Source organism: Neodiprion pinetum, chromosome 6 (assembly GCF_021155775.2).
Source record: "Neodiprion pinetum isolate iyNeoPine1 chromosome 6, iyNeoPine1.2, whole genome shotgun sequence".
NCBI lineage: Eukaryota > Metazoa > Arthropoda > Insecta > Hymenoptera > Diprionidae > Neodiprion > Neodiprion pinetum.
In genome coordinates, this window is record NC_060237.1 from 4,586,028 (window position 1) to 4,612,837 (window position 26,810).

General features: G+C 46.4%; 1 protein-coding gene across 8 annotated transcripts in view; it reads left to right on the forward strand.

Moving 5' to 3' along the window:
• Positions 1-26,810, forward strand: part of Ten-m (teneurin transmembrane protein Ten-m) — a 341,617-nt gene that overhangs the window by 112,036 nt on the left and 202,771 nt on the right. For all 8 annotated transcript variants that reach the window (XM_069136871.1, XM_046630559.2, XM_046630564.2 and 5 more), the window contains one exon: positions 4,046-4,127. In XM_069136871.1, the coding sequence (XP_068992972.1) occupies positions 4,112-4,127 (16 nt within the window). In that variant the 5' untranslated portion in view covers positions 4,046-4,111. The remainder of the gene's footprint in view (positions 1-4,045; positions 4,128-26,810) is intronic.

The window sequence follows — 26,810 nt, forward strand, 5'->3', positions numbered from 1 at the left end:
TCGAGCGAGCGAGCTTATTTGCAAGCGAACCTTCCGACGTTTTACGTCCAAATTTTATTCCCGGGTCGGACCGCGAGGGTTCCTAGTCGCCTGGGGGCTAATTATTCAACCGGATTCCCTCCGCCGGTAGCACTGAGATAAATGCAAATATACAGAGAGATCGCGCGGAGTTACTGCACGAGTAAGAGAAAAGGCCTAAGTGGAATTCGTCATTCATCCGACAGCGAAATCTGACTTTGCCCGTTATCCGTACACCATCAATTCTAATATCCCGGCGAATAATTCGGGCTTAATGTAATTTCTCCAAGGAGAAACCTGACGATCCCTGCAGTTCGGAATCGAGATATTTCACTGTCTCATATTAGATTCGGTGATTTTGCCGAATTGTGTCTCAGGAAAAAGAAAGGAAATTTTTAAATCTTGAAAAACAAGGTACACGAGGCGATCGAACGCCTCGTGGAAAAGCGTGGGGATTAAATTTATATTTTAAAACACTATTTAGTATGCGTGAGCGGTGAGAAACCAAGGGAGAAATGGGGGGGGGTTAAAGGCAATCGTTTGTTGGCTCGAAGCTCGGAGCTGCAGGTGCGAGTTCGAGGCTATTACCTTAGATTTATAAAGCTGCGAAACAAAGAACCTGTAAATTGTGATCTTGGATTAGTATTCCCGTTAACGCCTGCCACTTCCACGCTCTCTTTCCTCGAGCCGAGTGGGCCGCGATTTAAGCAACGAAAATTGCCAAGAGCGCATATTCGCTTCAGACATATACGAAAAAATTTCTCTTCTATAAAAGCGTATTTAAGCTGTATACACGGTAGGTTACCGGTAAAATAATCACCACCACAATTTTCGCCAAATCGACGCAGTAATTTCTTCCTCACGTTGGATTGTGGTTACGGGCTTTGGACGAATCCCTCACGGCTATGAAGACGAGCATTTTTTTCCTTTACGGCGCACTCTTCCGGTTCGGTGACGGACGTTTTATGGAGACACGGCTCCGCGAAGGGTTGTTGAGACGCCGCCGTTGGCTTCGGACGACGTCAAACCTCGTACATCAAGATTTAATATAGAAACCAAACCGAGTATCGCGAAGGAGGATGAATGAAATATAAGCCCCAGGAGCTTGCAGGGTATCGCGTCTGAGGTCCGCTATTAATGTCACCAACCGGAGGCTCGATTCGGCCGTCGCCTGAACGGAGGGTGCATTCTTAATCAGGCGTTCCCCGTCCCTCGGATCCTAATAGGACGAGATAAAATAGTATTTGAGGCGAGCCTAAATCATTTCCTCAAACCTGGGTGAATAAATTGACGACGTCGCGCGTCATACCTACAATGCCTAACTGTGATCCGGCGAATATTATTCCGTCTGCCGTTTCGCAGCCCGATGGCGAAGTGGCTCGAGTCATCGATAAGCGAAAGAGAAGGCAGAAATCAATAAGTAAAATGATTTTCATTTAATAATGTAAGGCGTACAGACGCGATTCTAATCGATGAAAACAGTTATTATACAGAGGTATATGAAATAATAATATGAGCCCGCAGACTCGAATCGCTTTAATTGACCACCCTCATGCTTGGAAATCGTGACGTCAAGCGCGTACCGCGGTTCGCTAGCTAATTTAATCACACGGTATTTTGTTCCCTTCCCTTTTTCTCAAATTTTGCATAAACCGCATGAGTCATGCATGGCAAAGTCGAATCGCGGGGTAAGAACAACACCGGCGCCTGAAACTAAATGTGAATAATAATTTACGAGAAGATTGGAACGAGAATTGTCGATGCTTTGAAAAATTTTTTGCGACGTTTTTTTCATACGTCGATAAGTTTTCTTACCGTTTTTACATCGATTTCGTAATCCAGCAGACGAGCTCCATTCGAATTCAATATGAATCATGTCCAAAACAGTTATGAAACACCGAGTTTAAATACCGTGAAGATTTTAATTGGTCGTCGATCAAAATTACCGACTCTGTGCTTGACCAACAAAACGCATTGTTCCCAAACGATGCAACGCAAGTGCAGCATTTATCCGCAAGCTCTCATTAGGATTTCATGAATAATTACTTTTCAGAGTTCTCATACATGCCTATAATCGCAATTTTCCGAGCTGTTATTAACTTCCGAGTGTCAAATTAGTTCCGATTTGTTCCACCGACCGGATAGTATCGATCGTGATTCTGCATCGCGACTAAGAAGCTCGTCTATATTCTGATATGAGCTTTAATATTGGAACGCCGTTAAGTTCTCAGTGGACGATCGATATCTCCCTATGTACGCCAGCCGTGGCAGCCTCATACGTTGCCCGCTTCAAGTGGCCCACGCTCCTCTCTCTCTCTCCTCTCTCATCTCTGCTCTTTTCCCTCTTTCTCTCTCCCGACTTACCGTTCCGGTCTCGCGTGCGTGCGAGCCGCCAAAGTAGCTTGCCCTCCCGCTTCTTCTTCACCTCATCTTACCCTGCACCCTCAAGCATCGTCTTAACATGGCTCATTTAACACCTCATCTGCAATTTATAGTTCACCGCTCTAGACGTATACGTATATCGATTACCCAAGGTGTGATATTAATTCCTGAAACCAGCTAGATGGCTCAGGACGAACACATTTAAGCACACTGACATTGTTTGCTTTTGGATCAATTCAAGCTCACTCGAATGACGAAAAAAAAAATATTTCAGCCAGAAAAATTACATTTCACCACTACGCACCGATTGTGTATCATCCCTGATCTCGAAACACTGTAATTACATACGTGGTCGTTATTTCCAAATATTCCACCCACCATTGGACGCATATATGAATAAGTATACGTATAGAGACGCAAAGACGACAATAGACCGCGACACATAGATTGTATATATGTCGTTCATAATCTATCTGTATCAATTTATCTTAAGCGTATCAAATTATGTCCGTGAGTGTCTTTCCTCCCTTCTTGCGCCCTCTTTTTTGTCCCCCTCGTCCTTCAGCATCCGGCTCTCGGTCCACCTCATCCGATTATTTTCCTCACCCTATCGGCAGTTTCCTTTTCCCTCCGCACAATCGACCTCTCAGAGTTTGTTATACACTTCCAAGCCACCGCCTGCCGCAGTCGTTCTCACATATTTCCGACCATCGTGAGCAGAACCGTTCGCAAATTTTCCCCTTGACAACTTTCGCTCTCATATCATCGCTAATTTTCGATGGTATTTAAACTCACGGGAAGACCTGAAGCGGAGCATTCCTAATTAGTTGTAGTACCGCAATTATATGGAGTGATTTAGCGGTCGATTGGTGCGGGATGGCGAGGAATTGGACAATGTCGGGAGGGTACAGCTGGGCTTGCGATTATAGTTAGCCTTGTTACGCGCAGTGTTATTAGAAGCTCGGCGCGCTGGTCTATGGGTTGTTGCTAATTAGCACGCCAGATGGACAAGCCGTTTGCGGTATTGGCTTAGTTGGCCAATAAGTTCTGCTCGTATATTACGTGGGGGTTGAGGCGTTGGCGCGTCGAGACGACGACATTCGGTGGAGAAATCGCGAGGAATGAACGTCAGAAATTACCACCGAGAGAGAGAGAGAGAGAGGAGGGAAGGATCGAGGCGAAATCGGCGTGTTAGTCGAGCACGAGTCGAATGCGGATGGAATGGAATGAAATGGAATTGCGGGGAGCATGTGGAGAGGCGGTATCGACGCGGCCCAGCCAAAATCAATATTTTGGTTTAATTAGACGACATTCCAATCGTCATTAAGAAGCAGCTGTTCGGTTCCTAGAACGCGTCGCGTCGCGGCGTCGCGGCGTCGGGACGCCGGTTTCATCGCTGCTCGAAATGCGTTACGAGGGTTACGTCGAGATGAGCTATATACGAGCGACGTTAATGCGGCTTCCGAATAGTTTGTAGAACTAATTTACACGCCGTTCAAAAACGACCCAACGTATACTTCGTTCCGCATTCTGCACCCGGCCTCGATAATTTCAATCCGCCTCGATATCGCTGCCCCTAATAGTCCTTGTAGTATCTTTTTTCTTCTTTTCGGGTTGATAATGAAACGTGGTTATTTTGTTTCAGGTGACATATTCCCGCTATCCCGCGACTCCGAGCAGGAGTTAAGCCCGAGGTACATGATCGGAGGAAATGAACTACACGCAAGGTAATTAACGCTGTGCGATATACATACTTATAATCAAATGGTATCCGCCCTCGGGGATTTGAGAGTATCAGAACGCGGACTGCCGTTCAGCGGACCAGAAATAGCTATAGAAATCGTTGGGACGAATCGAATACCCATATCCAATCCCTGCCGAAACTATTGGACAAGTTAGACAAGCCGTGTACGTGAGCGGACTGAAACTTTGCAAAAGTGAACTTTCAGTCAAGCTGACAATGAGCCGCGGGGAGGAACCGGAAATCACTATCGCTACCGTTCCCAACGATCCCTGATCCCCCCGACTCTCACTTGGGAATCGCGCTGGATCTTAAGGGAGGAAATTCATTAGCGAAGAAAACAATGGAACGTCGGCAACTCAAATTAAAGAGCAAACTGTATGTATAGGTTATACCGCCCAGCTTGCGAGATCGCGGTCGTCTCGTGTAACTTTCATCATTTGCTAGTTTACCGTAAAAATCCTTGATTACATTTCAACTTCGACGTTGCGGTTCCCACTTCAGATATTACAGAACCGAACGCGTTCTAAAGTCGCAATTATTATAAGCGCAGAAAATAGAACCGTTGAATTTTATGTCACTTTTTATTTATTTATTTGCTCATTTTATTTTTTCATCCTGCGGAAGGGGGAGGGATCATGGTAATTCAATCTCAACGCGACGTTGGGGCGAATTGAATGTTGACAACTTTTAACGGGGTAGTATTTTCCTCGTCCGTTGGTCACAGCTGATGTTTCATCGTCACGACGATGTGAGATAACTGGTCGTCGGTAGTTTGCGAGTTTTACACACTGTCGCAAACTGATCGCGACAGTTGAAAGAGTACTGAAACGTCGATTGTCGAACGGCATTGATCTCCGTAACTTCACAATGCTCGGCTCTTTTCATCTCCGTGTACGAAAAATGTACCACCGAATTCTATATCCTGTTAATTTTTTCAATTCAAAACTTTTTTTCATCGGCTTGTTAGTAAACATTTTCACCCAAATTTAATCAAACTCATTATACGTGTGATTACGAAAGCGTGATACGCTGCAGCTACGCGGTGACGGAATATTGAATCAGGTCAAAAAATATGAACCCGACAAACCGGTGGATGATCAGAGTGTTTGAAATTAATTCGATGCATTAAAAATTCGATTCGTTTTCAACGAATTTCATGTGCATTTTTTTCTATGCTTATTAATTACTTTTATTCTTACTTTGCCACCTAGCATAGAAGAATGGGGGTTGCAGGGCGTCACGAAGTGGGAGGGGTTTTTCACCCCTGCAGCAGAACGAAGCGAATGAACACGTATTTCCGGGCAGTACCTGCCTAATATACTTTCGGATTAATTCCAGTAATTTGGAGTGTCGTTTGGGGAAATTATTACCCACCGTCCTGCACATTCGCTAAATGACCCCAAATGCTCGGGTATTACACAACAATTCCCATCCAGTCAGTAGCATGACGTCATGCGTTCAACTTGCCACGACTGAATACCTGCGATTATATAATACCCAATCCCACCATTGCAGGACGTTGGACAATTTAATAGCCTTATATGTTGTTCTCCTTTATCCTTTACACGCTACACGTGTCTGTTCAACGTAACCGTAAGTGAATGTTATGAACAACGAGTGCGCGCGGAGATTGTGACACGTAAAGTAATCGAACGCGGGTGCAGTTCTGCAGATAATAATTATTCTATTCGCATACACGTACACCTCTGTTTCAGCACCCGCAAGACATATCCGTGCTGTGCAAGCCATCCACGAGGGTGTATAATATATGTACTTGAGCAGAGTTCTAGTCGCATCGTTCAAGAATCGCGCGCGCGGTTCATTTGCGATTCGTGAACGCAGGCAAGCAAGCAAGCAAGCAACTGCAGTAGTGCAGAGCATTGAAATGGTAATTCTGTAATAGCCGGAGTCATTAGGCAACAGAATATGTATCCGGCTTAGTAACGTGTTATGGTTGAGAAGTCGATGTAACGGAATGGATGACGGTTCTTCACCGGGTTGTACAACGAGCAATGATTCAAGGTGCGCGTATATGCCTTGAATACCGCATTGATTTTTTTCTCTCCCTTTTTCATTTTTTCAACCGCCCCCCGTTAAGCCCTGTAAAAATATCATGACGAATGCGGGAAATTACGAGTTATTATAGGTCAGTACCGGACAAAGGTTCGTTATCGCAGCCCCTTTGTCACCGGGAATTCCTTTGACGGAATGAAAATCTACTCAAACGGGTGCTACACTGCCGCTGCCGTTGCCGCTGCTGCTGCAGCACGCTGACATCAAATAAAAGCGAATAATCAAGTTCATCCGTTTCAATCAGGAAAAAAAGGAAAGGTAGAAAGAGGAGGGAAAAAAAGGAGATTATCGACGGCGTACCATGCGCGATGAAAAGCTCGTGGGATAAATGACGAGTGGACACCCGGTATCATAATCTTCCATCATCCCCCCGTCTCTCTGAGCTTTCTCTTTCTCTCTCTCTTCTCTGACCCCCTAATTTGAATTACTCTAATCAACCGTGACGGACAACTTTCAATTTAACGATTCGTCGAACAATTTTGATACATACTGGGCACTTCTTCCATCGCTTCAAATTCCCGGGTCTCAAAAAATGCGGGCACAGAGAGAAAAAAAAGTTCACATTATTTCAGACCCATAGTAATTACCGTCACAGAGCTTTGAAAACACTGGGTTTGATTATTTAGACTTCCTCAAAGGATAATACACGGAAATTATCGATCATAAAAAGTCAGTGAACGACCGAGATTTGAGGATTCCGCACTGATTAGCTTGACGTTTATACGACTCGAGAATTCGTGTAAATATTAGGCGTAATCCGATGACCCCTGGGCACCGGAACGTTTCAACCAAGGCTGTCACCGACGCTGTACGAAGCCATTGTTCCTTGGGTATAATTGAATTCCCAAGAGAGCCGGGGCCCGACGGAACGGCTCCTGTGAGCGCGAGGCAAGGCGAAGCGAGCCTCCCAGGGTAGTACCTGGGCTCTGATTTACCCTATTCAGGGTGAATAATGCGATATCTTGTGCAGCCGACCCCACTTTGCCGAGGTCATCGGCGACGTCACGAGTTCAATGCCAGCAGGGCGCAACATTTCCTTCGAAGGGCCTGCAGAACCTTCTCCAGGAACCCGGGAAGCCCCTCCGGGTTCGGGACGTCTCCTAACGCGCCCAGAGATTTGGGTTCAATTAAGTGTTTAGCGTTGTAGTCACCCGAACCCATTACTTCCCGCTCCGGGCAATTCGCACGGTGAGTTTGAGCGAGTCTCCTTACGGTCTACCCGCCCCACTCGCCCCGATCCGGTAAATGGTAACCGGAGGTCAGGATTACCAGGATATGAATAAATTTGTCCGTTTGAAAAACTCACCTTTCTTACACTCGCATGAGGGATCGTAACGACTCGGACTGCTGCGGCCTGCGAACCGCTAAAACTCAAGCACCGGACATTTCTTCTCCATTGCTTCGAAAGATCGGACCAATTTTAGTCCTTTCCTCTCCGGCTGCGGAAAACACTTTCACGAAGCGATGTAATTGGCGTGTGTTCAAGAGTCGGATATTCTCCACGAGTATATATCGTCCAGGGATAAATGCAAAGTAGCCGCAAGCGTGTGTCGCTGCGCCGCGGCGGCGAGTCGTAAAAGCGTCGTAAACGCACAGTTTGAGCTGTTGCAGAGACGGTGAGAATATCTGGGAAGCCCTTGAATCGGGATGAGAAGAAGGTTGTACGTGTGTCGCGTGTGCGAGATGCGGAGCAGAGAGATGCGTCGCATCTGCATCGCGCGATTCTCGCGTTAATTATACCCTCGGCAGCATGCAGCCCAGCTCTTCACTTGAAATTCATTATTCCGCGGCTGCAGGGGTGCGCATCGATGTTTTCCAGAACGGCCCGCACGCGTTGCCCGCAAGGGGTTGAAGTTACGCACGTGACGGACACGCGGCCAGTGACGTTAGCGGGTGATCGAAGTCGCGTGGATCGTGTGCATCAAAGATAACCGCGCAACACTTCGACACGTCGTAGATGACGATCTGCGTTTTCGCGCAGAACTGCGAAGGCGATCGATCAATCGCGGAGCGTTTCCGATGGATGAAATATTCCCCGTTATATGCTGAAAGGGCTAACGTGAATTATCCGGAGACGTCGTTTCGGGTGAAAGACGTGCGAGGATTCTAGTTTCCGCCTGCGGTTTCATGCGGCAGAATTCTGCTAATTGCGTGGGGCAGCTCGATGCGGCCGATCGATTAACCGCGGTGCCGAATCACTTGCGTTTAATCCTTGAGTCAAGTGCGCGCCCTGGAGCAAACAGTCAAACAGGACTCGGACGTCGAGTTGTAACCGAAAAGCGACTGACTGCACGTACCTACCCTTATAGACTCGAATTGGCTGGCTGCCCCGTGACCCACGAGCCCTGACTGATTACCGAGGCATTGCGATTTGTCAATAACAATTGCAGCACTGGGCGCATAAACGTTTGTCGCGAACTGCAACTGATGGAAACATCGATTGTCCACGTAAAGCTCGACTCCGTTAGACCGATGCATCGGCAGGCAGCCACCCTTCTCTCGCCAAAGCTCAGCCGCTTTTCATCCCTGCAGACCTGCAACTGCACGCCGTAATAGACGTCAAAAGTCTGCCGTCATCAAAGGCAACGGACTGCAGTGCACCGTGGCGGTATGGAGAGGGAGGAAATTCGTTGCCTACGTTACGCGATCACCCTTTGGATCAATCACACGCTGCACCTAACTGGTTAGAATTAGAAAGCCGATGGGAGTCGGTTACAGAAAAGCTGCGATCGAGCCGAATTCAGTGAAAAGCTAGCGTACGAGCGGCGGAATAAAATCCTGAACATAATACGCGTGCGAGAAAGCTCGCGGGAAAAAGTGCAGGCTGAAGGAAGATGCGGGCGGGCCGGGACGAACAACGAATATCACGCGAACAACAATCCCTTTCAACGGAATGTCTCCGCCCGGGGCTTCCGAGTTAACAATGCCCGTTAGTTTGATTCGATGGAGAGTGGCCGGAAGGAGCGAAGGACACGGCGTACGCTGCAGGATATACCGACCACACCTCTGGTCCCCTTATCCTTCCTACGGCACGGCTCCAAACAAAGAAATGCGCCTCCGTCCGTCAATGGAAAACGATGTACCAACCGGCCGGTTTAACGAGAAACATCGGACGCGACGCGGCGACGAGATCGCGGACGCGGATAGGCAGGTATATCGGAAATAATTGGACGGTTACGCGCAGCGGAGTTGAATTGTTATTCCGGAAAGCTGCACCGGGCTGGGACTAAAAAGCCCATGAATTTTCGAGTATAATGACGCAGCGCGATAATCATCGCGAGTCGGGAATAAGACCGAGGCGCCAGGGAGGCAAAGAGTGAAAGACAGTGACTGTGTCTACGCGGGCAAATGAGGGGGTGAGAAGTGGAGGAGGGTGAATTGTATTCGATTAGCGGGACAATGCGCAATTACCAGTTAAAATGGCGTCGCGCGCAAGCTGCAACGAGGCACGCGCAACGGTAACGAGTTGCATTGTGCACTACGTCGCGTCGACGGTCTCGCGCATTGTTTTATTTGCCACGGTTGTATCGGAACGGTGAGGGCCGAGCAGGGCTTATTGTCTGTTCGGAGAGATAACGGAGGAAGTGGTGCCGCCTCCCGATAGGTCTCGCCCTTCTTCCCTCCCGCAACTTTGCAACTTTTCTTCTTCGGAGGGAACGGTGATCAACGGGAAGCTGCAACGGAAGAGACGAGGACGGAAGAGGTAATTAAATTAGCTCCAGGAGTAAGCGCAGTTTGTCTTCGAGACTCGAGTATCGGCTTCCCGGTTTCAGCCCCCTCGACTGAAGAGGCCTCCGAATCCCCCTGCTAAAAAATTATCTATATACTCGATTGGAGTGGTTTAACTTGGAGGCAGTACTGGAAACGATAACGTCGATGTTGCGTGGAAAGAGTCTCGCGAGGATATGCGACCCTTACCGAATACCCGGAAGAGTCCTTTCTTTCAGCCAGATGTTGCCCACCCTGGCCAGCATCCCTTATGAACTAAACCGGGTGCGCATCCCCGATGCCCCGCAGCATCCAGATGCGGAGTCGAGAAGATGTCTAGCTAGGCGTGTTCGAGTGTCTCGACGAAATCAACTCCGTCCGCAAAATTGTTCGTGCGTTATGCCGGATCACGATCTGGCTACAGTCTTGTCGTGCCGTTCGGTGACAACTTTGGCGACATCCCGACAGGATTCTTTGCCGAATAGAATGCGCACTGTTTGTTTTCGAAGTTCTCATTGTCCTCGGAAGTTGGTGCGGAGAGTGTTTGCGGTACAAATGTACGGTTAGCTTATGCAAATTTCAAAGTTGAACGCGCCTTCGAGAGCGGACCGCAGCTCACTAGCTACTGCAGGTTTGCCAACAACGTTCGTACTTCGCCAAGTTGCCCGGCCTGGTTCCTGTAAACTCGGGACTCCTCCTCTCCGTTGGCGTCTAGTAAGTAACCGAGTTCATTTTCTCACTTTTCGTGGGTCCGAATTCCCGGTTACAAAAACGTAGCTGTTCCCCCGGCTTTCGCCGGGGTCGGAATCGTTACTCTTCCTCGGTGTTCATTACGGACTACGCACAGGCAGCGCACGCCGATGCGAAAGTACCTACCTTTGCCATCTCGAACAACCCCTTGCCACCCTGACGAGAAGTTACTGTTATGTCCCCCGCATCGAGACCATTCGGAACTCTGTCTCTGCAAACCGGCTCGTCCCCTAATTTGCCCCAAGCACTGCCCGGTGATCCCTGAAAAATTTAGAACCGGATTTCGAACCGAATCACGCTTCTCCGTTCATCGTTAGATGTGCCCTTAGTTTTTTGCTCCGAATGTAAAGGTGTTTCCGGAATCGGAGAGACGCCTTACCACTTTTGATCTTCTAATTGGTGCGTCGCTGCCCCCCACCTTCGTTTCCTCCTTTTTACCTATGCTTTATGGCCGGCGGTATTTTAATGCCACTGTTATTTCCACTATCATAAACTAGCCCGCCCCTCGTCTCACGGTGTGCAAAGGCCTCCAGGGTGGAATCTTGCCCGACCTTCCTCGCCACTTGACCATTATTTACACGAGCTTCCGCCCCCCTCCTCGACTAGCGCGGAGATTATATCCAAGGTGGAAATAAATTGGCACGTGATTTTTAATTAGCACTCTACGTGCGGCTATTTTTAGAGCGAGCTTTTCGCGAATCTTGTTTCGCAGCTACACAGATAACAGCTTTCTTTATTGCGCACTCGTTCATATTCCTGTCACGGATGAAAATTATGCCAGTTGTTTTTCCTGATTTTTATCACGCCAAAGGAGAAAAAGACAAGAACGTTTCAGGTTTAATCTTTAAACAGCTGCACGAGGAGCCGATATTGTTAAATGAAAAACAAGTCACGTAGAGTTCACAAAAAAAATCTCTAGTTTCGTACCGCAAAATAAATAAGAGAGAACTGTGGCGAATCCGCATTAATAATCCACAACCGGTATCCCATGTTAATTCAATTTCGTGGTTTAAATATTTCACACACTCGGATCCCTTCAAATCCGCGATCAGCTTGTATCGAAGTAGTAGCGGCAATTTTTTCAACGTAAAATTGGGACTGTTACCCGAATTTTTACCGTGAATAAAATTTCGACTCGATATATGTGCGTACCGCATACTAAATATCGGAACAACCTTACGGAATTTTCAATCTCATTTGATTCACTTAAATTCGATACCTTCATATTGCTTTTTACAGGAAAAAATACCGGCTCAAATTCAATCTTCCAAACAAAATTTTGGTAACAAACGCCACTGGCAATGATTAAGGCGAAGCGTGTATACACAAGATTGAATATTCATAGCGTCAGCCGTTTTAAATAATCGATCGAATATATTCGGGGAAGTCAAATAACCATTTATACTATAACGAAATTATTTTACACCCGCCTTTAATTTCCGCACGGAATTTACAGCTTATACATAGAGCATAATTAGGAATGATCCGTGTGAAATTCGGATCAGTGAGATGCGGAATATCGGCGACTGATGATCCCTTTGCGATATTATAGCATCCTCTGACCTAATTTTCATCCAGAAAATAGAGTCGCGCAAGCTCACCGTCCAAAATCTGGGGATCAATTAACTGTGGGATATCCCATACGCGTAAATAACTAACCACGAATCGAGGGTGCAAATACAACGTATATGTATATGTATTTAGCGTAACCGCATTATTATTAAAACGGGTCAATTTGCAGATCATTTTCATCGAACGAATGTATTGCATCGTTACTTTGAGATGTGTCGAAAGAAAATTTTACACAATGGAAAAAACGCAGCCACACTACGTAAAAATCTTGACCGCTTTTCCTACAGTTTCCAACTGTAATAAATAATAAAAATAATGTATTTATGTATATGATGACTATGGAGGACCACACAAGCAGTTGAAACACATACGAACACGTGTTGAACCTAAAACATCCTACGGGACCTTTCCAACTCCTCAGGCAAAAATATTATATGTATTCATCCCCACGGTGCTGAAAATGGCTTCCTTCTGCCGCCCACACGTGTCAACCTACATTAGTTTCGTTAGCACAGACATTTTCGAAAAGTTGAACTGCGGATATTTCATTTATGAACGGGGCGGTGATACGACGGGATTCCGGAGCTGTGGCAGTTCAATAAAATTTTATAATTTCACCCTGCTGGATAACCGTTTTCCCATTGTGTTACGGAAAATAATGGAAATTACCGACGACAGAGTCGGATATTGAACCCTGGTAGTGAGGAATCGATTGTTCACACTCGGGAGAAGCGCGTTGAATGCTCCCCAATTCTCATTCGACACGGGATACAGTCGGGAATCTATAAGACAGCAATGAGGGGAGACAATTGGATGCAGGAACAAAGTTAACCTGTTCTGCGGGTGGCATATAGAACGATGCGGGTGAAGATACGTAGACATACAACGATAGGCAGTGTGCGAAAATACTTGGCGAAAAAAGAAGCCCAGCTCATATTAGTCTCGGTGATACGGAACGCGTCGCAGGTATCCAGTTTCACCTTGACGAGACGTTAGAAAGAAAACACGGAGTTCGATGTCACCCTCTATCGTAGATCTCGATGCGGGCTTGCGGGGCGAGTGAAATTTACAATGCTCGCGGTGTAACCTTTACGGAAATAACGTGGGGAGGGGGGGGGGGGGGGGGGCGGGGGTGAATTCCGAACGAGTGATAATCCCGATCGACGGGGAGTATATATAACAGGTTTTCAAACGAAGAAGGAAAGAAGGAAGAAGCAAATGCGTAATCACCGCTAGCGGAAATTCTTTGCTCGAGGAATCCTCGGTATCCTGGACCTCTCGAAGGTTCTTTAAGGTTCGTTTAGCACCGTCTTCAAAGCCAGGCTTTCGGGTACGCCGAGTTTATTCCTCGCGCGATCCTGTCACCCGAGTTATCTGGGTGAGCATGGTACGTGGCTTTGATACCGTGGATATTTCCACTACAGAGGATCATAATGAAGTTGAATTCACGAGCCACGTGAATCTCGGTATTTATTTATTTCGAGATTTTCATTTCCCCGCAAGAAACGAAAGTATCGGAAGCATCGTCGGATGACCACTGAAATCGATGGTCAACATCGTGTCATTTCGATGATCAATTAGCCTAAAGTTCGAACGAAACTCCGCGTTGCAAGTTGACAGATCACTCCTGGTCACCCGTCAGCGTGAACCTTTTGATACTGCGTCAAGTCAAGGGTTTGCCGCAATGCTCTCACGGCTGAATGCCGACGACGTCGTCGGGAAGACGGATGTGAGTAACCGGAGTCCCTTTCCGGTTTCGAACGTCTCCCGCTTTTCTTATCCGTCTCAAAGCTCCGCGACGTGGGCCTAAAATTTTTACTCACCTTTCGGATTTCGCAACCATGACGGATTCGCGATTTTTCATTTTTTTTTTTTTCTTCCTCCTTCCTTCTTCTCTGAACACGCGACGTTCGCGAATGAGAAATTCTTGCCAAAGAGTTCACCGCGAATTCGGGGGGAAAGGAGTGATACTTGAGCTTTGGTGCGGTTTCACCGCGTGGGCGAGGCGCAATTTTTGAAAGACGACGCGGGGCTGAACAAGGCAAGGCGCACGTGGTGTGGGTCAGGTATGCGAGGCGGATAAGGTTCCGCTTGACATTTTACTCAACCGTCAAAAGACGCGCTGCAGCATCCTTCCGCATCGCGAAGCCCTCCTTCAGGAATTCAAAGTGCCTCAATACTACTGTGAAAGCTTTCCCTCGGAATCAACCGGCGAGGAACCGCGCCGGTTGCAGCTAGGGCGTTCACCTATATCTTCTTTTTCCGACTTGTCAGATCTCGTTTCTCCTCTCCAGCTGCAGCGGATCCCGGGTCCCGCCTATTCTTAACTTTCGCGAGTTATCTTGTAACAACCCGGGGCCGGATTCACTCGGGTTAACGTTTCTCGGTGCGATGCAAGAAATTGCACCTGTCGTTTGACAGTTTCTTCCTGCATTATTTCTAAACCTTGAAGCTTTTCTACCGCCTCCCCGCAATTGCAGAGCACGAATTTCTCATTCTTGATCAGGACTTTTGCAACATGTCACGTGTCCAGGAACACGTCGGTTTCGTTCGAGAATATCCACGTATCGAAGAGTTCGTAGAAAGATAAGTAAGAAAGAAAGAGACGCCTTCTCGATTCAGGAGGATCGGTACGTTGTAAGTCACGTGGTATAATAACTCCGTAAGCGAGGAGGTTCCGAATCACTGCTCATCGTGGAGAACTTTGACTGCTTCAGGAATCTCATATCGGAAAAATTTCTCTCTCTCCCTTTCTCAGCAGAAATAAATTGTTTTCTTTTATTATGTTCTTATTCCTACACTGATAAAGCGCCTCGAGAATTCCGCGAATTCGATGAAGAAAGAAGAAGGAAAAAAGCATCCCAACCGCAGAGGTTAAACAGAAATTTCGTTATCCCAATACAAGGTGAAAAAGGAAAGCCGGTCGAATTACGCCCTAACGACTTCGCGTCCGACACTTCACCTCGCAATCACTTCGCTAATTGTTTAATTAACTGACCCTGAGAGGGCGCAATCAAATGTAACGAGTCGTTGTTCGGCGGTAAGGTTTGCTCGAGCCTCGAGTGAGCCGGGATCTGAAGGGGTCGAAGACTTCCTAGATATGGGAAAATTTTCGGGGCAGGGAAAACCTATTACGCACCGCTGTAGCCTTCGCTAGCTAGTCGGATGTCTCGAAAGTTGGTTGAGGTTGGGTTGGGTTGGGTTGGCTGAGAAGCATTACGAGATGATATTAGAGTCCCCTGATCCTATACTATCCGCTTAATAGATTCAGCGATATTATTGAATTAGCGCGGCTGAACGAAGCCCAGCTACTTCGGGGCGCTAAAGAGGGTCCAGGAGGGTTCAAGATGGGTCTAGGCGACGGGTTTAGCGGAGGCTGTCGGCTGCCGGCTGCGCAGCGCGAGCACGAATCGAAATGCCCCCACCGTTATTACCGATATGGATTTTTCACTTGTGCCTTTTCGCCGGCTCATTGACTCTGAATGGAATTTCCTCGGCTCGGGGCGTGACGAATGGAGACTGTAGATTAGGAAAAATCATGTCTACATTATTACACCCACTCCTGAAAATGCCGAGGAAGACCATCCCCGACCTCTGATTAAGCTCGGAGTTGTCCGCGAGTGAAAAATATACTCTTAACCTTCCGGCTTAGGCCCTCCTTCTCGATATAGAGAATAAACTCCAAGGTTCACTGCTGTTATTCGTCTTTCGGTTGATAATTTCTTTCTTTTGTTTTTTCTTCGTTTGTTATTTTCATCATTCACTCTAGGTTCCATTACAGAAACTTGGCTGCATCTTACAAGTTTCCATTATACGTAGGTACTACGCGTAGTTAAATCTTGGGTAATTCTCAGCGAACTTTGCTGTATAACGTCGAGTCTGTAGAGTTTGTATGTATATATACTTTATTGTTCGCAGTAATTAAACAATCAACCCCCTCCACACTTACAGTTTACTTCAAGCCGTTTAACTGGCTGATTAAAAGATTGTGTATAAAGTATACCTTACTCATCGGGCTTCTAGGAGCCTCCGCATAATCACCGGTGTTTCTTTTCGTACCGCTGCATATAGCATATAGCAGCTTGTGTTCCCTCCCTTGTGTAGCTCTTCTTTATTTTTTTTGTTTTCTTTTTCCAACAGAGAAAAGCTTTTTCTTTAATGCGTGGAAAAGCAACCCTTTGCATCGCGTAACTCTTAATAATAACGGAAGGGGGACAGAAAGTGTGAAAGCTGAAGTTGTTTTTTTTTCTCATTTTTTCCCTTCTTCGTACTTACTCTCTCTCTCTCTCTCTCTCTCTCTCTCTGTCTTTATATCTTTCAGGAAGATAACCGTTGTACCAGAATGACGGAACGAGTTGCAGTAACGTTAAATGCGTAGATATTATGTTATACATACCATCGGAGAGAAGAGCGAGTGTGTTTCGAGTGATAAAGACAACCGGGAATATATTTTTACCGTATTCCCTCGTCGTTATCGAATGTACCGGATGTACGACGCATTTACCGCGACAACGCGCGTCATGGCGATAAAAGTTTTTCCCCGGCTAAAGCACGCGATCCTGACCTAGCTGCGAAAATTCGAGCCCAGCCATCCTTCGATATCCTGGGCAAATGGAAAGCGTGGTAAGGCGAGAATCCGAACGGTAGGAGTGAATCCAGATTAGTAAGACGTCAGTCGCACTGTCTCCGAGTGAAAATGGGTGACGGAACGAGGAGCTCGAAAGGGGTGGTCGGGGGTGGGGGAGGGTGGAGGAGTACAAACGCCTTCTGTTTCCCTGCATCCTCTCAAGCCACCTCTCAAAGGCCCTTCGACCCGTCACTTAATAATCTCATCCTAGAATTCCTCCTCCTCCCGCTTCTCCTCCTTATCCTCATCCTCTTCTGGCCGAGAGGAGCGTTTGAGTCGACTGGTTAAGGCGGTAAGATTAGATGAGTATTGCGGCCGTGTGATCTAGACACGGGTCAGTCTGCACGGCTTTCGGAATTCGTCAAGCCTGGACGAGTCTTTGTCTCGGCGTCTTGACGGTACGAGCATTTCTTGTCTTCTCATAGATTCAAGGATCGGAATTTTCTCCAATAAGTTTTTTTCTCGTCATAGCTCCTCGAGATCTCGGGTTAGGACTTTTCATATTTGCCTTTTCCAACTCTCGACTCCACCGATAGGTTGAAATCACGGACGGATTTTGTACGGTTAATAATTACCCTTTGCAGAAATCCCGTCTTTCCTCGCTACTCTCCTCTCTCCCCGCCGTTTGTCCCGGGAATAATCCAGCAACCCTCACAGCCACCCCCAATTTCACGCCTCGCTGACTCAGTTGTCGATTGTCTCCCCCTCCCCTTCCACTTCTCCTGTGGTTCCGCATCTATTCTCATCGTCGTCGTCACCGTCCTCCCCCTACATCAAAGGCGGGACAATAATTCCTGGTATTTGACTTGAATTCAGAATTGATAAGTGTACGTGTTTCCCCCAGGGGTTCGTATAAATGTTCTCGTCGTGTAATTGTGAACACGCTGTTGGTGCTGGTTATTCATTTGTAGAGAACATGTAATTTCTGCCTAGATTCTTCAGTAGAAGAAAAATTCATACGTATGGCGAGAAATTATTTGCTTTGAAGTAGTTGAGCAAACATGATGTCAGAAGTGAAGCCTGTTTCATTTTACTCAAGTTTCAAAATCGTTGACTTGCCGTTGTACTAAACAAAAAAAAAAAAAATGCAACAACCGTATTTACAAAACCTGTTATTCACAGATCCTGAAAACCGTTTTCGATGGGAACAGTTTCTTCACGATCTATAACATACTTGAATTCTGCGATTTGATTCTACAATTGACTGAGATTGAATCCGATAGATTATTGTGGCCATTTTTTTTTTTTTTTTACCCAAGTTGATACCCGCCAGTCGAAGATATTCCAGATTCCGAGGGTAGAATCGTTGTGTGCGAATGATGCAAGGGTAGTATCAGTGTACGGGATTATTTTAATTACTGCACCGCCGTGTCGTTCCCGAGGGTGAAAGCTACAGTACGTAGAGCGTACCGTATACGTATGTATAGATATATTTCTCCCTGTTACATATCAGAGAGTCCGAGTTCACTCGGAAGGGGTGTTTGTACAATGCCAAGTATATCGTTGGAGCATCTAGATTGCCCATTAAAACCTGCTGAATGGAGTAATCTTTGCTTTCTACCATTTCACATAAAACGGACATCCAAAAGTCCCCCACCGCTCGAGGATAATACCGGACCCTCCGACGACCCCAACTCACGCGGTATTTTTCCAAGCAAGGGTTGTTTTCAATTTCACCAGATTGCGCACGACTGATACGTAGGTATGTCCAGCCGTCCGGTGCGTACGTTTATTTAATTCGGTATAAAGAGTCGAGCGCGCAGAAATATGAAAAGCAAAGAACGCGACTGAGTCCACCGTTCCCTGATTATAAAAACAAAGTTAACGGTGTTCTCTTCAGACTGTATAATAATTTTCACCGTTTTAGTACGAGGATTTGAGTAAGAGTGAAAAAGAGTAACCTAGGAATACGTCTTTGCTTTGTCTCGAGAAAGATTCTCCCTGTTTATCATTATTATACTTGAATATTTTCAAAGTAGGGGAACGCAGCGATACTTATTAATATTCATACGCATAATTGCAGAGAGACCGTACAAGTCGGGTATGAAAATAACGTTAAATAACGAACGGCGACTCGGGATCTTTGAGGTTTTATCCATAGCTTATCGATACTCCTGATTAAATAACTCTGGGCTTGTATATATTATGCGGAGGATAGAGACGACGGAAGAGAGGGATAGAAGCGCATCCTATTAGTGTATTCATGAGATTTTCCACTCCCGTTGTCGTCCCCTACCGGCCCGTGTTAAAACTGCCCTGATATCATCCCGGGATCCCGGCACCCCCGCGAGTTAAACAATACTGTAATTAGTTATTTAATAAGAATAGCACTGATTAAATATGCAATAAGTGCGGAGGCGAATCAGCCGTGAAATTGGCCAATTGTTTCGACAAGTCCGCGGAGTAGCTTTTAAAACTCGTTATCATCCACTTGCATATAGACAACGTCGTTAAAATTGGCACCAGCCGCAGCTGCTGTAGGAAAAATACTTGAGCCTACAAGCTGACTCAGTGCGCAGGCGTCAAGCGCATGCTGTGCGGAAAATTCACCCCGCGAAAAAAGTCATCTCACGTAGAATTAACGATAAGCTGTTTCTATGTTATTAACCAGGGATTCATGCCTCAGTTTTAACTCATAAGTATTGATAATAACCGCAATTCGAAGTTCCGATTAAATCATTGGATCTCAACGTCGTCTCAAAGACTTTTCGGACGCATTGATAGAGCAGGAACGTTATGAATAAATGGTAGAATAAGAACGTGAACTGCGGTAACTTCGACCAAAACCTTTGAAGAAAAAAAGCAGTCAAATACGAAGTGTCATTAGAGTTTCACCCCTTCTTCTTGTCAAGATCAATCGACTCGGGCCTCCCGTCTTCCAGCCCTCCACCCCGTGGCTTTTAACTCGCAAAACTACCATCAGGCCAGGTGGCAGTAATCGAGCGTATTATTCGGGAAAAACAGTTGTTTTCATTTTATTCCTCGTGCACCGAGTCTGAACGAAATTATAGACTGGCAACCCTATCGCGGTGGTATAACCGAGTTTATTATATATGTATATTACCGAAAGGCACACGTTGCAATTGAAAGGGAAAGTAAGCCTATTATACAAGTATAAGCTGAATCAAGAGAAGCGTTTTGCGCGGTTTTCCTTCGCACAAGATTATCCTTCAAAACGAAATTTGAAAATATCAAATGAAACCGTGGATCAGTGCGTACTTACCGATCCGGTATTTTTTTACGGTGAGATCGACGTTCTAAGGATGAGCAGAACATATTCGTCCGTAAATTCTTCAACGTGACAAATTACGACGAGGGTGTTTCGCGGTGGAAGCGCTCCCAGCGGATAGTGAACGAATATTCCATATTACAGTAACGCGGAAGACGTTCCATCTTAGCAGATCTCCTCGAAGGATCTGAAATTATAAGAAAGAATGATTAATAAAATCTGCATACATCGCTCCCCGAACGTAGAGGAGATTCCAAGATTATGGGCAGAGGACGCGGGAGAAAACAGTCGTCTTCGTGCTCTCTCTCTCTCTCTCTCTCTCTCTCTCTCTCTCTCTCTCTCACTCACTCTCTCTATCTCTCATCGTCGCCCTAGGAGTTCGTAGGCTCGGCACCGCGGCACCGCCTAGAGGCTGGTTATACAGCAAGCGGAGCGAGCTCGTAATGAACAATTAATATGCAAACAGTGATTACTTAATTCCAAGTTAGGCAGCAGATTCTAATAGCCTATTTACAAAGCGGGAGTCGGGTTTCTCTTTTTTCTAAGTAATTCGTATAATAAGAACAAGACGAGAGAGAGACGTGCGTGTTTCGCCCGCTCGTTATGCCGGAGCTTTTTTGCGCATACCCGCGCAGCGGATAACTTGGCAATGAAACTCTTTGGTCCGTGTGAACAATAACTTCTCATTGGCGGAGTTTATTGGCATGAAATTCGAAGGATACCAGCCACACGGCTCGCGAGGCGCGGAAAGATCCCTCGTCAAAAGCTCCTCCCCGACCGAACCGGAGTGTGGAATTTTTTACGGGCGTACGATCGTATAAACCCCGTGCAGTTTGCGGCAATTCATGCCCATAAAAAAATGATTATTGCACGGTGTTTCCGGTGGCGCAGTGTAAGTATCGCGCCTGGATGTTTTCCAAGATTTCAGCGCGAGTTTCACGGGCGTAGAATCGCGATAACAATCTGCCGTTTGACTTCCTTCCCCCTGACCCTTTCGTTCATTTTACCGATCAGGATTGGCTTACATATACTCGATTGAATACAATCGGGCAGTCCGCAGTCTAATACACCAATCCCGAAGCAATCTACTGGATAATTGGAAGGAAGAAGTTTTTGTCGTTGGCAAATATTCGAAAACCTCGTACCAAAGACAATTCTCCACTCTCGACCCCAACGATTATCGCAAATTGGATTTATTTTATTCATTTATTTATTTTTTCTCTCTTTATGGAGGTAGTTTCGCTATCTTGACCGATCGATCGAGATGATATCGCAAGTAGAGATCGTAAACTGCATCGGGCAGATTCGAAGCTTGCGGCGTCCGAGAACGAGGAGAGATTCCCAACTAGCGTGCGCCGATGCCTACTGTTAAACAATGTCGTCGAGCGACCGCGAAACGGTTTCAGCTATCCGATATCAAGAATCAACTTTACGACTGGACTAAAAACCATAAAAGCGCGTTCGGCGGGGGGCGAAGCACTTGAACAAAAGTCTAAGCTAGTATCCCGATCGCTCCGATTCTTCTCTCCCACTCTCATGATATTCCCAACGAACTTCAGACGAGATGCAGGAAAATGTTTGGAACGTTGTTTCTGGTTTCTTCTTTCTTCTCCGCGATGCGATCATCCTGGAAGTAACATACACAGGGGACACTAAAGCTGTAGCTGCGTAAAATCGGGGGCCTCAACTGCAGTACGCTCTACCGCTGCACAGCGATCGTGAAAGTCAGAATATCAGGTATAAATATCGTCAGCCCCGTTTTACGAGAAACTCCTCCAGAAATAACTTCACGAATTCGCTATCGGCTGCAGTATGCAGGTTTACACAATCTTCGAAAGACGCGTAAATAGTTGGCTCGACTTACGACGGAGTCGTTTTTTTTCCAACGCAGTGAAACGGAGATCTTCGCATATTGGCATCATGCTCCTAGAAAGAGTTTGTATTGTCCGAGTCCGACTAGCTCGGATCAATTATGCTATCCAACTCTTTACTCGTTTCCTCGAGGATACGCCATTTAACCCGAATCAGCCGCGATCTTATCACTGAAAATGCGGCAGTCAATTTGGCGAAACACTTAGTAATTTCGACGATTCAGGTCGCGAAAGTGAATTAACAGTTGTAGAAAATTCACTCAAAGTTTAAGCAGCTACTAGGTACATGTATACGTCGTCAAACTATTAGCCCGGAGTTCTGAGTCACCTTTATAATTATTAACCGTCAAGTAACACGCAGAAAACCCTTCGCCGCGCCGTGAAAATAATCGTAGATCTGATGCAGTGCCGACTTGAACTAAAGTCGAAATAATTGCACGACGCGTAACTCTCGGTCCGGACGTAAATTGAACTAGATAAACAAAGCGATTTTCTAGATGGACGGAAAGCCAACTCTTCCGACCGTACAGCGTGTCTACGATGGGATTCGTACGCCCGGCAAATATTGCTACACGTATCATCCGATACCCGCGCTTAGAACGGACTGCCGCGACTCTTTATACAAATTGCGTAATTTATATTCGAGAAAGGGGATGCGGCGTAGGACCGGCAGCCGAGGGGTAAGGAATGCCCATCTCGCGCTATCCGATTCTATCTCTGGTAGAACGTATCGCGTTCGTCCGTTACGAATGCACCGCATTTTTTCCGCTTTTCCGACTGTGGTAAGATATGAACGAAATATGTACGGATGGATTCTTTTGTTCCACGTATTTTCCGCCTCTACTCTACCCCCCGCATCCCTTCTCCCTTTATTCTTTATCATGCTTACCTTGTTTCTCTGTTCTGATTTTCCCGCACCCCGACCGTATGCAATATTTCATTATTCAGGATCTAGAAAAAAGTACCGCCGGCCCGCAGAGCGATCGCAGACCTTTAATACAGCGAAGGGAACCCTTCGTCTTCTTCTCTCAACTGTTCCCCGGAAATTGCGTGAGGGACGTAAACTTTTCCAGTTCAGTTTCTGGCCGGCAGCAGGTCGCAGCTCTTATTACGGTCGTTAATTAGGCATCGCTAAGGGATACGGAACACGTGACCGACTTTGGCAAGGTTTATTAATCGCCGAGTAAACCGAGCCCCGAATCGTAGCCAAATCTGTCGCACAGTAAGTGCGATATTATGACTAGGTAATATACACAGCGTAACGGGTAGAAAATCGCGGGACAAAGTGTTGAATAATTCTGATAACATAATCAATTTTTTGATCGTATATAAATTGGGTGAAAAAAAAAAAATTTAAAACAAGTTCGAAAGATTGAGGCTGATTTTCCGCCCACCCCGACCTCCCCTACATCTCCGAGTATGGAAATTATTCGGTGAGGATGAGAGGGGTTGGGTCTTGGGGATCGTGCAGTGCAGGGGTTAATACGTGGCGCGAAGTCGGGAGAGGAAGGAAAGGGAAGGGAAGGGTTGGAAAACGATCCCTGTGTAGCCGCGCTAGCCGAGAGCTGTCCTCGACAAGCCGTACACCCCGAATATTAAATCCAAAGCGTTGATATTACACGCCGTATAAAACCGCGCGCCGGGTTCTCCGCCTGCCGGATTTGATCACGCCGGCAAATCCCCTTGTCCATCTTTCACCCTGCCCCCGTTATCTGATAACCGACCTTGGATCGCGTTACCTCTCCGTCGAGGTTTCCACCCAGGTAGGGTGAGTGAGTGTATTTTAATACAGAAATATGGAGGTTCCGTGTGTGTGTGTGTGTGTGTGTGTAACGTAGCATGACGTCAGCTCGTTTACAGATTCATCGGGCGTTTCTTCGTTGCGCGATCGCGAAAGATATTGAGTTTCTTTATTCACAAACGTAATTGCACTGAGAGAAATTTTTATTTCCAATTACCGCTCAGTCCTTAACTATTTTCATTTTTTACCACAGTCGAAAAATATAGTTCTAGGTAGAAAATGAAAATTAGTTTTCTAGCTGTCACTGGAAAGTCTAGTATCCGTTACTATTCTTTCTCATTACGATCACTGTTGCTATATTTTCTGGTAACTGTTGCGAAATTTTAATGCTTGTGCAACGATAAATTGACGTTACAGCCTTATTTAAGTAAAAAAGTAAAATAAACCGAACAAACTGATTTTGCGTTACAATTACCAAAAAAGGATCGACGATAGAGCAAAATGGTTACGCGTACCTCGTTTTTCGTAATCCAATAATATTTAAACAGTTTTTCTAACGATACCGGTTTTACTGAATTTTTCTAGTTACTATGAGAAATGAAATTTTTCTCAGTGTGTGTAGACGGATCATCACCCGGTGGAGTTTACGACGCCCGTGAAAAAGTATTTGATAGGTATAAAACAGATCGACGATATTATTCGTAATTTTTTATCTGGTAGTCGACTGACCGATTGTCGGATATCAATTTCGACGTGTATTAATTTTCATGCTCCCGATAATTCGCCCGTCTTTCACGCTGTGGCGAGAGAGAAGAAACGATGAGACGAAAATATAAAAAGTAGGGGGAGAAAATGAAGGAAAAATTATCCCCATTGTGAAAAATCCACCCCAGTTCGCCTCTCGAGCGAAAGCAAACAACGGAAAGCGGGTATTGGCATCGGTAAGAGAAGAGAGTAAAAAGAGTGAGTGAGAGAGAGAGAGAGAGAGAAAGATCGGGGTTAAAGTTGTGGGGAATCTGGTCTCTGTTCCACCACGATTTCAGCGCGGGGCTTCGACTCACGTCAGCCAGCGTGGCAGGTGCATTGTTACAATAATCCATTGACAACCGGGCGGAGATATATCCGATTTATAAAACGGCAAATCGAATCAAGGCGAGAACAAAGAGCAGCAAAACAAGAAAGACAACAAAAAAATCCGTTGAACAACCGAAAAAGAAGAGAAGCACGAAATGAATAAACAAGAAAAAAAAACAAAAAAGAAAACGAAAAAAGCTGCAAACAATGTCATCAATCACTTCCCGTCCGTCATTCTCCTGCAGCTTGCGAGCGGAGGTGAAACAGAACCAATGAAAAATGACGCGGAGGCAATTATGACGGGGCGAGACGCGAAGGTGGAAAACGGGAGAGCGAGAGAGAAGGCAACGGGATGAGAGGAGTGGAGGAAGGGTGGATCCGCGCGGCAAATAGCCCGTCGTGGGGTAAAATCTGCGTATTCAACGCGATTTAGATTGCATAGTAATTGAAAACCCATGTTCTTGATGCATGGTGTTCGCGGCACTTTGGTAACAGGGCGGATGGCGAGAGAGAGAAAGAGAGATGGAAAGGGGAAAACAGAGAAAGATGGAGACACCGAGAAAGAGAGAGAGAGAGAGAGAGAGGGATATTGGCCGAGCGGTTGAACCAGCGGAGCTCTCCTCGTCTCTGCCACAGCGCAAAATATTTCGGGATTGTCTCGTATTAAAACTCGAATCAGGTTTAATTGATCAGGAGTTCCTCACTCACCCCCCCCCCCCCCTGGCTCCCGCTCTCCGACGCATTCAGCTTTCCGAGGCGACCCGATCTCAAAGGATCGCGGAATTACAGAGCGTTCATTGTGCGACGAGGGCAAGCCGTGCACAGAGGGAGCATACAGATTCGATAAAACAGTCCGGGGACCGATGGAAATTGTATATTGACCGTCGGTGATTGATGCTTTTCTCCGGAAGTCAAAGAGCGCTCGATCTGTTTCCGGGGGAGAGACTCGTTTGCTCTGCACTCGGCGGTCCGCCCGCACCTGACCCCCGGCCATTCGCGTTCGCCACTCTGGCATCCCATCAGCCACCTCATCTCTGCCAGTTGCATCGATGAACATGTTTACTCATTACTCTGCAGAGCAGGAACGAAATCCATTTACTCCGCACATCGTGTTGCAAACGCGGTATAATCGTCGTTCGTTCTAACGATTCAACCCCGTAACGTCGGGTTTACCAACTTTTACACTTCGCGCCGCGACGCGTCGAGCTGCACAGACAGCTATACGCTTATAAAGCCCGGTGCAAACTTACCAGTGAATTACTATTTGTTCGGAGGTAGAAATCTGCAGCCGGCTCGATTATCCGCCGTGTCGACCGGTTAATTTTATTCTCGAACAAAACCTTCTTCAAACAGCTCTTTGCCTCTTGCAAATCCCGCGTACAGTAATTATGCATCGCTGTTTCTAGCTTCTACTTCTTCTCGTTCTATCCACTCCCTCACCGACTCGATCCCAGGCCGCTAAATCGCGGCATCGCAAATGTTAATTACCTAATTAATAAGGATAAGTACAAATGCGTCTACACCGCAGGGGTCGAGCCCCGATGCACGGGATGTAGCTAGTTGGCGACGATAATCACTACAGCTGGCTTAAGCTTGGTAGTAATGCAGAAATGTGCGCATCATGCCTGCGGTGCATCCGATGCAGTTTGTACCTGGAGCTTGCTGGCCAACTTGTACTCGTGGAAGGGACGAGAGAGTCGTCCCGCAAAAGCAGGTCCGTTATCACCTGGATATTTCATAGCGACTTCGATTGAACTCGGGTGAGAACAACTCGAGGGGTGAGAATTTTGATGGCGTTGAATACATTAAGCTTTTGTCAAGAACACCGAGAGCGGCTCTTATTTATTGAATCACGGTTTACCGTTAAGGAAGATTTACCCTCGGTGTAAAGAAGAAACCGTTCGTTCTTCTCTTTTCACTCGAATGAACTGCAACAGGCCCTATCGGGTTTGTAAAATCACATTCTCAGCTGTAATAATTAACGTTGTCTCCCGATCCGTGCCAATTTACGTCATCAAAAG